General features: G+C 45.7%; 1 protein-coding gene across 7 annotated transcripts in view; it reads left to right on the forward strand.

Annotated features, from left to right (window-relative positions):
* scn8ab (sodium channel, voltage gated, type VIII, alpha subunit b) overlaps positions 1-12,997 on the forward strand; it is a 99,185-nt gene that overhangs the window by 40,876 nt on the left and 45,312 nt on the right. For 4 of the 7 annotated variants that reach the window (XM_088633492.1, XM_088633491.1, XM_088633495.1 and 1 more), the window contains 6 exons: positions 2,589-2,810; positions 3,382-3,445; positions 3,794-3,935; positions 6,156-6,362; positions 6,676-6,957; positions 9,589-9,960. In XM_088633492.1, coding sequence (XP_088489618.1) covers positions 2,589-2,810; positions 3,382-3,445; positions 3,794-3,935; positions 6,156-6,362; positions 6,676-6,957; positions 9,589-9,960 — 1,289 coding nt within the window. The remainder of the gene's footprint in view (positions 1-2,588; positions 2,811-3,381; positions 3,446-3,793; positions 3,936-6,155; positions 6,363-6,675; positions 6,958-9,588; positions 9,961-12,997) is intronic. The other 3 variants (XM_088633494.1, XM_088633498.1, XM_088633493.1) reach the window with 1 other exon arrangement.

The raw sequence follows: 12,997 nt of genomic DNA on the forward strand, positions 1-12,997 counted from the left end.
AATTTACAGTAATGTCACTTCTGAAAATCACAATCTCCAGATAGGGGGAAAGCATGATGGAATGGCTCTTAAACTTTGTTCTCTGTTCTTTGGAAATGTGAAAAATAATCATGTTGATTTAAAAAATGGTTTAAATTTCACAGTAAAGTTACATGGGTTTAATTTTTAGCTAGGACTACATGTATATGTGTGAAAGGGGAATTTTACTTTCCCTTTTAATGCATCCTGAATTTCTACTTAATACTTCTTCAGTTTATTGATGGAGCAGATCAGTTCGGCAGCACATATACTAAAATTGCAGTATTAGCACTGATTAGGGTGGACCCCGTGGACTGACCACAAATTTGTTCAAGTGTTTCAAAGCGGGGGGAGTCGGGAACAAGCTACCCACCCACATGGTTGAAGCTGATACCCTGGTTTCCTTCAGGAAAAGGCTTTATGATATCCTTGAATCAATCATCTGCTAACACACAGGTGGGCCAAATGGCCTCCTCTCGTTTGTAACTTTTCTTGTGTTCATTCCAATTTAGAGATAATTTGCCCTGCCTCTGTATTCTAATAAGGTCTGTGGTAACCAGTCACAGTAAATGAGGAGGAGTTATTGCAGAACAGGGCTGTGTCTACCTTTTAAATAGATAATAATTAATAATAATTACTCACACTTATATAGCGCTTTTCTGGACACTCCACTCAAAGCACTTTACAGGTAATGGGGACTCCCCTCCACCACCACCAATGTACAGCATCCACCTGGATGGAGGATAGATGGAGTATTTACATGTGAAGAAGCAATTGACTATTAGACCATTTGAATTAGTGTCATGCCGTAACAAGGGTATCCTGAAACACATTGGTAAATCACATACAGATTTGTCCAAAAAATACTGGGCAATGATAAAAGGCAATCTTCACCTATTACTGAACAAAACATCAGGGCAACATTACTCATTTAGATACCTATGTGCTGCGAGTAAATTAAACATACTGTAGTTAAATTGTTATATCGCCACTTAATGATTTGAGCTTGTATCAAAACTATGTTTTCTGTTATAGAGGGTTTCCGAAGAAAGAGAAGTATTAATAATTTTTTAGGGAAGGGGAGTGAGTGTAATATTTTATGTAAAACTGTAACCCAATTGAATGATTTTCTGTCTGCTAGAAGTGATGACTTTCCTCACTAAAGCAATTAGAGTTATTGCAATTACTGTCATTATGCTTTAGATTTTGTTACTGATGCTCTTTAGATCTGTTGTGGAAATGTCTCCTTTGTTAAGAACTTAAAAACGGTTAAAAACTTCAGCCCATTTAGCCCTTTTGATAGTCAGTAGCTAATTGATTCAATGATCTTATCCAGGCTTCTCTTGAAAGAAGCCAAGATATCGGCTTCAACAACATGGCTGAGCAGGTAGTTCCAGACTCACAGATTCTTTGGGTTTAAGATATGCCTCCTATTCTTGGTTTAAAATGCACTTTCACATAGTTTCCCCTTGAGTTCTCTGCTTTGTGTTTCACTGTTGATTCTAAAAAGAAATCCCCTAGGTGGAACATTTCTGTGATGATTATGAATACTTGTATCAGATCCCCACATAGACTTATCTGTTCAAAAATAAAAAGGTTCAGTTCCTCTAACCTTTCAGTGTAGGACATTTCCTTCAGACTATAGAGAGTCAGTTCCTTCAGCCTGTCAGTGTGGGACACTCCCTTCAGACTAAAGAGACTCAGTTTCTTCAGCCTGTCAGTGTGGGACACTCCCTTCAGACTGAATAGACTCAGTTCCTTCACCCTGTCAGTGCAGGACAGTCCCTTCAAACTAAAGAGACTCAGTTCCTTCAGCCTGTCAGTGTGGGACACTCCCTCCAGACTAAAGAGACTGTTTCCAGCTGTCAGTGTAAGCCCTTAATCCTTTAGACCTGGGATGTATCTAGTTACACTTCTCTGGAATGCTTCCATGGTACTATTGCTCCAGTGCTGCAGTGGTTTCAGGTTTTTCTTTCTTGTGAACCACCACCCCCAACCAAAGTCTCCAAGGAAAAATAATGAGAATCCTCCCTCATTTCTTATTTATCTTATTTATCAGACCAGAAAACAGAGCTAAAGAGATTCAGACTTTACCCTGCAAAGTGGCTGGTTAATTTCTTGGGTTTAGCCAGTTGCAGGCTGTTTTATGGGGCCTTCAGCAGGTGCAGCGTAAAGCCTGCTACCTGCATGAAGGTGTGATGTTTGAAGATACGATGGCATTTCTGCTTTGTAAATGTGCCATGTTAAAGCACTAGGGGCTTGGAAATGCTGGGAGAGATCACAGCACTGTACCATACGAGCCTCGTCTGCACCGCTGCATCTCACGTTTGTCCGTATTGTTTTGAGCTTAGATGATGAGAATTAGAATTATTCTTATATGACTCTATGTGGTCCACCTCCTGTTTAATTTTTTCCCCTTATAAGAAGAATATAAAATTGCTATTATAACCGTAGTGATTGGCAATCAGAGGTTAGTGACAGCCCTGCAATGTTGTGCCTGCCTTCCATTGCTCTGTGGTCCTTGGCAATAGTCTACTGTTTTCCTCTGTCTCTTTGTTGCCACCCTGCAGGCCTGAAGACCATTGTAGGTGCACTGATCCAGTCAGTGAAGAAGCTGTCAGACGTGATGATCCTGACCGTGTTCTGTCTCAGCGTTTTCGCCCTCATCGGCCTGCAGCTGTTCATGGGGAACCTGCGGCAGAAGTGTGTCTTCTGGCCCATCAACACCACCGGGCTGTACCTGAGCAACGGGAGCCAGGGCTTTGACTGGCGCGAGTACATCATGAATGACAGTGAGTCCCGCCCGCACCCTCTCCCCTGCTGAACTGCCTGCTGGTTTAGTCCTGTGGGGCTCTTGTAGCCCACACGCCTGCTTCCCACAGTTAGCGTCTGGATGAGATCCTCAGATCAGTAACCAACTGGCACTCACTTCACCTTGATTGCCCTTGTTTGACCCAAGGAATCTCGCTGTTGAAGGAGTCCACATTCCTGACCGGACAGGGTCCAGTCCCGGTTGACTTCAGTAGAAAGCAACTATTTTCACTCTTGTGTGATGTATTTCCTATGTCCAGATGTCCATAAGTGAGAGCCTGATGTCAGTTAACTGTTTTTTGGGATAGGATGGGTTCAAGAGAGCCTTTGCTTTTGCCTTTGCCTTTTGCCTTTGCTGTCTTTGCTTTTGCAGTACCTAGCAACAAGTGAAAACTGGACACAGCTTTCCAGTAAAGGAACTGGGTGAAAACATGGTGCACGATCTTGATTTTTATTATACCATGTTAGTACACCAAATCAGTAGGTTACTCAGGAACCACCAGGCCTTTATTGATTCATACTATTAATACTATTTTTATTTCTTATTTCCAGCAAATTTTTACTTTGTGCCTGGACAAATAGACGCTCTGCTGTGTGGAAACAGCTCTGATTCTGGGTGAGTTGTTCACCGAGATCTTTACAGACCCTTCAGTTTTCTCAGCTTTAAACAAAACACATGCCAGAATTCACTGTACCTTCATCAAAGCCTTCAAAGACTAAAGTGATCATAAATTTTCAATGTAGTGGGGATTCCTTCAATGTTTATTAGATGCTTAATGTTTATGCTTATTATTCTTCAGTATATTGAGGAGAAAGATGGGGGGTTAATAGGTCAATGATTTCGTCATCACTTGTTTGCTCAAGATCGCTGCTGTTTGCAGCAAACCCTGAAATGGATTGAAGCTGATTTTTAACAGGAGTCCTAATTTCTCTTAGTCAAAACATACCTCTTCTCTCCATCCAGTCGCTGTCCTGAGGGATACACCTGCATGAAGGCTGGGAAGAACCCAAATTATGGCTACACCAGCTTCGACACCTTCGGATGGGCCTTCCTGGCTCTCTTCCGGCTCATGACCCAGGATTTCTGGGAGAACTTGTACCAGCTGGTGAGTCCATTGGGAGGTTATGTCTATCGATATAAACCGCGCATCAGAAGAAGGTTATGTTTTATGGCAGCAGCAGGTTCACAGAGTTACCATTTGTAAAATTAGTCTTTAATGTTTCAGGTGGATTGGCATTTTATGGAACAGACATGAGATGGCTAATTCTTCATGCTGATTAACATGCGTCATCAACAGAGCCAATCAGCAATAGTCTACTGTGAAAGTCACAGGCTAGTAGTGTCTGAGGCCACTGCTGGAATGAATACAAGCTGTACCACTGTGACGCATGCTTTGCACCAGGTTGCAGATGCTGTGTTTTGGGATTCTAGCCCATTCCTCTTGTAAGTCCTGGACAAGCAATGTCTGTTTACTGGTGTCTGAGCCCTAGATGCCACACATCATTCCACAGATGTTCAATGGGGGCTCAAGTCTGGCATGTGGGGTGTCCCAGCCGGCAACAAGACATCATTATGCAAGCAGCACTAAAACGTATGTTGTCCGGCTGGAACATGTCAGTGAACTGGTAGTCATGTCAGAATGAGCCCCCGGAGGGGCAGCACTGATGAATTGTCAGGGATTCATTAGTATAGTGCCATGCAGTCGTGTTGCCGTCAGTCAGTACAGGTGGAGCTCTTTAGGGACTAGTTAGGTCTGCCCATAATATCAAACTCCACTGATCATGGTAAGGTGTCGCCACTCAGTCCCTGGCCTAACATTGACAGACACGTTAGAAACTGCCATTGAGCGACAGTGTACTGACTTACTCTGGCCACCCACATAAATATGGCATGACATTCTCTTGATAAGCTGAAGTTATTTGATCCCTTCTGTGTTTTTCTTAATTTTCACCAGGTGTGACTTTTCAACAGGTTAAATAACAAATTACCTCTCTCCACAATGGGGATTGCCCCCCAACGCCATGCCCCGTGCCAACCCTCTCACCACAAGGAGAGCCCTGCCATGCCCCGCACAAACCCTGTCATATCATGCTCATAGCAACTGCTGGACAGAAGCTGATGTCTGGATAGCAGGATAGCAGATGAGATCCCCTGTGAGGATGTGAGCTGTGTTGTTGTGTCCTTGAGCACCATATGCAGTTCTGCAGTCATCCCAGCTGTGTTATCAACTAACTGATGGGGGTTTAAACTCAGAAGGGTAGATGGAGGTTGAGAATTGGTTTTGGTGTTTTGAACCAGGCAGGCTTCATTATTGCTTAAAGTATTGCCGATGGGCGTGCTTTTCACGGAGGTTTTACTGGCAAGAGTAGTTTTTTTTTTGTGAAGTGGGGGAAGAGTGTTCCTCTTGTTACAGGGTCATGGTGGGTTGCATTTAAAAAACAAAGTGCACAGTGCACTGCAGCATATTGCATTTGCAAACTCCCTCAGCCTCCCTCCCTTCACCCTCCCTCATGCTGCCTGCAGATCACATTTATAATTGATAGATGCGTCCGAGAGAATTACTCTCCCCTCTCTGTGAAAGGAACCACAGTTAAACGCAGCTGGAGCTGCCACCTGGTGAGAGCCTGCCTTGAACACTGGTGCCACCCTGAATAAACTGCAGGAACTGGAGCAAAGCTGCAGATTGTTGTGAAACAATGGACGAGGACGAGTGTCACTCTTGCCAGCGCAGCATGCAAAGGCACAAACAGGGCTCTGATGAAATCAATCTTTTTATTTCCTAAAGGGAAACTCCTGTTAACAAGTTGTAGCTGCTGTCACCCTGTGTGACATCATTTGTGAGAATTTTGAGATCAGGTGATCACTATCTCTGATAGCTGCAGACCAAGAAATGAGACCGACAATGCTTTTTTTCAGTTTAATTTGTTGTTCACAGGCTTAAATGCATAGTGCCTCTCTAATAGGCTTCAGAGAAAGTGCCCTGTTTTCATTATTCCTCACAATGAGCTGCGAGGGAGTCTCACTATCTCCTGTTATCGTGGGAAGATTATTAACTTAGAGCAGACTGTTACAGCAGGAGATGTACAAGTTCACTTATAGAGGAGGCTTTCTACCCATTAGGGAAAGCCTTGTCTATATACGTTCAATTTAATTACACTGCAACATTGACTGGATCTTGAGAAAAAATATATCTGCCTGTATATATCTGGACAAGGTTGACTGCAGTAAGAAAGTCGAACCCTCTGGGTCTTCTTCTGGGTCAGCAGTGAAATACAAACTCTAGAACCTTCTCATTGGCAGCCTCTCTCATCTTCCCGTGTCTCAGACTCTGAGGGCTGCTGGGAAGACCTACATGATCTTCTTTGTGCTGGTCATCTTCGTGGGCTCCTTCTACCTGGTCAACCTCATTCTGGCTGTGGTCGCCATGGCCTACGAGGAGCAGAACCAGGCGACGCTGGAGGAGGCGGAGCAGAAGGAAGCAGAGTTTAAAGCCATGTTGGAGCAGCTGAAGAAGCAGCAGGAAGATGCCCAGGTCAGCTGACTTTCCTTCTTCTTTCCCCATTTTCTCCAAGGATGTTATCTATAGCAAGGAATGTTATCTAGATAGATTGGAAATGTCAGTGTAGACCAGGTGATGGGCGTATGAGTGAAACTGAAGGACTGTAGCAACTGTAGGAACTATAAAACAGGAACAGTGTTGTAGTAAGGAAGACATTTAAGGGAGCTCAGGGGGCACCCTGGTGATGTGCATGTCTTGCAGTTGTGCTGTGTTGCCACCTGCATGGCAGACTTTTTCATAGAACTGAATGTGCCCCACCGTGACCATCTCTCTCCCCCTACCCCAGGCGGCTGCCATGGCAACGTCAGCGGGCACGGTGTCGGAGGATGCGGTTGAGGACGACGGTGGGGGGCACATGTCCCGCAGCTCCTCGGAGATCTCCAAACTCAGCTCCAAGAGCGCCAAGGAGCGCCGCAACCGCAAGAAGAAGTGGCGGCAGAAGGAGCGGGGCGAGGAGAAGGGAGACAGCGAGAAGTTTGTGAAGTCCGAGTCTGGTGACAGCATCAAGAGGAAGTTCCGGTTCCCTGGGGACAACCGGCTGGGCAGGAAGTCGTCAATCATGAACCAGGTGGGGCTGTGGGGGTTGGCCCCAGCTGGTGGGGGGGGAGCGGTTTGGACAGAAGTGCAAGGTATGAAACTGGGGCCTCCCGAGGGGCTCGAACAGTAAAGTGACTTGTCTGATGAAAGTTAGGGCTCTGTGATCATGGGTTCGAGTCTGGATTCCCCGACTGGAGCTGAGCAATCAGATGCATGCCTGCGAGGATTGGGTGGGAATGGTTAGCTAGGGCTCTGTCGGATTACAGCACAACCCTTTGGCGTCCTGGGCTATCGGTGAGAGACACACCTCTCATCCAGTGGGCATCAGTTCAAGCTTCCTCACTCTGGGGGCTGAGGTGAGGCTTGGCTCATGGGCTGGAGCCAAGCCCTCAAACATACGTTTGCCTATTTCAACATCAGGTGAGCAGAACAAAATAAATAACTGGTGATTATTACATTCAATTTAAAACATATTACAAACAAAAAAGGTGTGAAACAGTATGTTGAGTTCAGTTAAAATCCTTTGATACATGCAGAAAACCTTTGGTTTTTAAACTTAGAACTTATGTGCTAGTGGTTCTTTTCAGAAATAAATTTCTTGCAGGTAAACAACACTGTGCACAGAGACTTAGAGAGCTGCCCCTTGATTTATCTTCACTATTATTTTAAGTCCTTTTCTCTGGATTAGAGTAAAGCACTGCTAGTAGCTAATTGCTCACTGTAATAGAAAGCAAGCACTAGTAGTAATGATTGCAAGTGTAGGCCAAGCCTGAGAGGGGTTTTTGGCTTTTGGTGAATCTGTTTTGTAGAACTATCATTAGAGATGCAAACTAGATAAAGTTATTGCTACAGGACTTAATAACCAGCTCTTGCTGCTGTTACCTCAGCTTTTTCTGAGAGTCCAGGAGCCAGGTTTCTTCTGTGTTGTACAGGCAGCGAGAGTGAGGTGGGCTTTCACTGTGAATAATTAATAAGGCCACCATGAATCTTTCAAAGGATGCTGAGAGCAATGTCTTTCAGTCTCTTTCTATCGTTGTTCTTATGGTCAACCCTGTCGGACACAGGAATGAGCTTCCAGTAGCACAGAAATGTCTGAAGCAGAGGGCAGAACACTGCTGTATTCCAGCTGAGATCTTAATAGCTTGAAAGAGTTCATTTGCTTAAACATATAGTTCACCCACCCCCTCAAAGTTACATGCAGTAAATGACTGAAATAGGAACTACTTTCAAAGTGCAATGACTTGCCAAATCATCCAACTCATCACTGGAGAGCCCCAATCCAGTTTGTCCTATAGGCCACCTTAAATCACCCATTTCTAAAGAGGGGGAACACATGTAAGCTATTCATTAAACAAGTAATTTGTTCTCTGTAACTGGCACTCTAGTGTTTGAGGTCTTCAGATTTGTTTTCCAAATGATCCCTATATTGATTAATTTAAGATCTTGCTTGATGAATTAAAGTCCAAACTTTCAAACATGGTGATTTAATGGGACCTCTAAAACCCCCTGGGTTGGGTTTTCTCCAGGCCTGGAATTTGGAGGTCTGTGTTTTCATGGCTAAAAAAGCCCTGAATTAATGTCAAATGTCTTGATTTAGGACTAACGGACAACAGTTTGAAGAAGCTGTGCACACATCGTCTTTGCTCCTTTGGTTCTGAAGGATGAAGGTGTCACTATAAGATGGACAGACGTTTCTCAGTTTTAGTGTATCTCTGTCATTTCCTCTACCTGCCAGCTTCAGCACCTTCCCCCTAGTCTCCTATTTCCTTTACCCCTGCTCCTGCCTGCTGTGTTCTGCCAGATGGATGATCTCGGTGGGAGCAGTGGAGTAATCTGTTCCTGTCCAGCTTGCCACATGGGACCTCTTCCCTGGGCTCTGGACCCTGGGCTCACAACTTCCCTGCTTTGCATGCAACTCCGAACAGCAGACAGGATGTTAGCATTCCCAGACGCTAGCAGTGATATAAATAGCTTAAGCTTGTTGTGCCAAGAATCTGATTCTCCTGGGGAGTGCAGGCTTTGGTACAGTGCGGGCACTGCCAACCTGTGCCCTCCTCTGCGTCCTTGCACTTTCATCGCCAGCCCCTACTGCCTGGTGGCTCAGTGTACAACATGTCAAGATGGCACCTACAGCTGAGCGGTTTCTTTACCAGACTAAACAACTGATTGATTGGACCCTGTAGCACCTCCTCTCAGGACCCTGGAGAGGCTCTGTGTTTTGGCGCTTTGTCATCTGCTGTTTGCCAACCTGAATGCAAGTTATTTACTGGCTGTTTTTAAGGGTTCTCGGCCCTCCACTTTTGAAATAACTTTAAACTGGGTCATGTCACCGGCCAACTATGATCCAGGATTCTCTGAGTGGTGCTGTGCAATCGGTTAAGCACCTATGGGGGTTGGGTGGGAACGGTTAGCCACAGATCTGTCAGATCACAGCGCCCCCTTTGGCCTCCCGGGCACTTGCAGTCAGTGCGGTGCAGTCAGCGAGAGACGCACCTCTCCCCCAGTCAGCGAGTGTCTCAAAGGCTGGGGGGGGAAGACATCTTGAGGTTCCTCACTCTCCCCCACTGGAGGGTAATTCTTTCAAATGCTTTCTCCAAAACCCTTCTCTCTCTCGCCCATCCAATCTGCTTCCTACCCCGATCCCTCTTCCCTCCCCCTGCAGTCCCTCCTCAGCATCCCCGGCTCGCCCTTCCTCTCGCGCCACAACAGCCGCAGCAGCATCTTCAGCTTCAAGGGCCGCTCCAAGGACGCTGGCTCGGAGAACGAGTTCGCCGATGACGAGCACAGCACCGTGGAGGAGAGCGAGGAGCGCCGCGGCTCCCTCTTCATCCCCGTGCGCCGCAACAGCTACAGCGGGTACAGCCAGGGCAGCCGCTCGTCCCGCATCAACCCGCTGCTGCCGCACGGCGTCAAGAGGAACAGCACGGTCGACTGCAACGGCGTGGTCTCGCTCATCGGGGGCCCCGGGCCCAACATCCCTGGCGGACGGCTTCTGCCTGAGGTGATAATAGATAAGGCAGCTACTGACGACAGTGTAAGGACGTCAATGAGTAGATCAGTCTAGGCATGGCAGTCTCCTTCTTCTTCCTCCTCTCCTTTCAACTCTTTCTTCCTTCTTCGAGTGTCCCGGCTGACCTTCGGGACCCTGTTCTTTATGTATGCTGCCCTCCCTGGTTCGGACACAAAGTACAATTTAAAGAGGAAAAAAAAGAAAAACAAGAGCTAGGCATGCATGTATCTGTGCAGAGTCCAGGCCCCCCGAAACCGGGCAGCCCTGACAGAGATGATCACATGTGCCACGCAATGCCAACCACAAGACCGAGCAGACCCAAACACGGCCATGACTGGCGTCGCTTGGCCTTGTGTGTCACGCAGAGGCTGATATCTATACTGCAGGCGCAGTAGTGATGCAGGGACACTTGGCCAGTGGAGGCGCTCAGTCTCATATAGCAAGGCTCTGCATCTGTATGTGTGCCTAGCTTTTTTGTTTGCCTGAATGAATTCCTACCTGGTGCTGTTGTGTTTTTCAATATGTATCCAGCAATCCATGTTTGAGCAAGGTCTGCTGTCCTGTGCGGTTATGTATAAAAAAGCTCAAGTAGGTAGCTGCGTCAGCATGTTTAGGGTGCAAAGGAACAGGTAAAGGTTTATTCACTGCTGAAAGGAAATGAAAATAGAATAGTTTCTGGTGTTGACACCTGAAGAAAGCTCCACAGCAAACGTTGCATCTCTTTTCTTTTCCTTTCACCATGGAATAAACCTTTACCTGTTCCTCTAAAATATAAGGAGTCTGTGTGTGGGTGGGTGGTGTACCTGGTACCAGGGGGTGTACTTGTACATGCACTGAGGCAAAGCCATGCAGGTTCCAACAGGAATATAGGATGTGTTTCTTCTTTCAAAGCAGAGGATGCAGGTGGTATGTCTGGGATGTCTTGTGGACCTGTTTTGTGTGTGTGTGTGTGTGTGTGTGTGTGTGTGTGTGTTTTGATGGAAAGGGAGGAATGCTGTTCAGGAATAGGTGCTGCCCTGCAGAGTAAGAACCACCAGTACCAGATGACACCGAGTCAGGAGTGGGTTCTGTAAGAGACTGAGGTGCTTCCATCCCTGGAGATTCCTGCGGGGATGCATGCTCCCAAGTGTTTGAAATACAGGCCCTGGATGTTTAAAAACTCACAGCACCAGGAGGGTTTTTTTCTGGGCAAAGCCTGATTGATTGATTTAGATGCGTTTCCTCTCATCTTCCATCCCTCTCTTTGCCCGTGTAATGAGAATGATGCCCCATCTTGCTCCCTCTCTCCCTCTGAACAGACTCACATCCCTCTTCCTTTCGGAACAGTGGCTTGGAATTTTGCATGGAAAAATCCAGTCAGTTTTCTTTTTGGCAACTCTGAACCTGAGTCCTGGTGGTTTTTCCCTTGTTTTGTGTTGTGTTTAGATTATTATTCCCGACACATACTAAAGGGTTTTCTTGTATATACAGCAGGGCTGTCTTAAACGCATTCATTGACAAGAATTATTTCAGCTACACTTGCTACAGTAAGATGAATGAATTATAAATTTTGCAAGACATATCGCTGAAACATAAATTAGTATATAAACAGCTTACCACCATTTCATATAGGAGTCAAAAGTTATGATCTCAACTCCTGTATATATAGAGAGCTAAATCTGGTCTTCTTTGTTTGTAGTCATTCATTCATGATGATATAAGCTGTCTTTTGCCACCCATCTACATGATGATAACAGTGCTGTCATTCTGTACCAGCAGCCCTACTACACAGTAAAGAGGAGAGAGAGATTTCTTCACTAGCTGAATTAAGAATGGATGTTGTACCAGTTCAGAGTGGAATTTAGTCAGGACACTGAGATTAAAACCCCTACTTTTACAAGCAATGCCCTGCAATCTTCAGTGACAATGCAGTCGGGACCTTTGCTTAAATATCTCATCTGCATCAGAACAACAGCATCTCCTACAGCATAGTGTCTCCTGTCACCAGACTGGGACATTGGTTGGGGACTTCTTTACCAAAGGGAGGAGCACCATCTGCTGGTACCCCAACATTACTTAGAGCAGCAATCTGTTGTTTCCCTAGAACTGACCAAACACAGCTTCTGATGTCTGACCAGATCAGGCTGCAAGATGGGATGCTGCTGCTAAATGCAGCCTGATCTGGTCAGATGTTTTCTCAGCTGCAGTGTACATCCAGCCCATTTTCTGCTTCCCAGAGGAGTAACTCCAAGAAGGGAAATACACCTTCAGCTCACAAGTGATAAAATATTTATTGGAGAGGCAGGGATGATGGTACTACCGCAGGGTCTGCGTGAAGATATTGCTGAGATCAAGGATGCAGACTCCGAGAGCAAAGGTAGATTATATTAGACTAAGCTTTGCAGTCCAGATCTTACCTGCTTGGTTCCAGGTTGTGCCATCCGTGGATTGAGGTTGTGGTTACCTAGGCAGGAGCATCCGGCAGGCTGAGATCTTGTGGTCTTGGTCAGCTAACCTATAGTGGCAACCTGATGGGTACAAGGTTGTTGATATCCAGAAAGAGTGCCCACTGGACTGTCAGACCAGAACATGACAGCCCAAGTCAAGTGTGTGTTAACGTAGCAATGCACAACTGCATTCAATAGAAGCAAACAAATTGATCTTCTAAACTTCAACACAAACCCCACGGCCCGTCAGACTGAGCTTTCAGCACATGTACACTGGAAAACTGAAACTGTTTCTGGTTTTAAAGTACCTTCCTGGAAATTCAAAGCCATTGTTTTTTTCTTTCTTAAAGGATCAGTATCAAAAATATTTTTCCTTTTACTCTTCCTTCTCGATCTTTCTTGCCTTCTCTTTCAGTTTCAGTCTTTTTCAAGCAACTTGTAGAAAAAACTAACCTTTTTTTAGTGACTCTTCTCCATTCAGTTAGCATGTTAGTTTGACTTCCTTATACTTCTGTACGTCTTGCTGTGGTGTGTTTCTAGTCGTGTCGTGTGGTGGATGTATTTATTTTATCCTGTGCATGGCGATGCATGCAGAATCTTAGCCCCACGCTGCCAACCCCCTCCCTCCAGGGCCC

Source organism: Lepisosteus platostomus, chromosome 1 (genome assembly GCF_059453375.1).
Source record: "Lepisosteus platostomus isolate fLepPlt1 chromosome 1, fLepPlt1.hap1, whole genome shotgun sequence".
In the NCBI taxonomy this organism is placed as follows: Eukaryota; Metazoa; Chordata; class Actinopteri; order Semionotiformes; family Lepisosteidae; genus Lepisosteus; species Lepisosteus platostomus.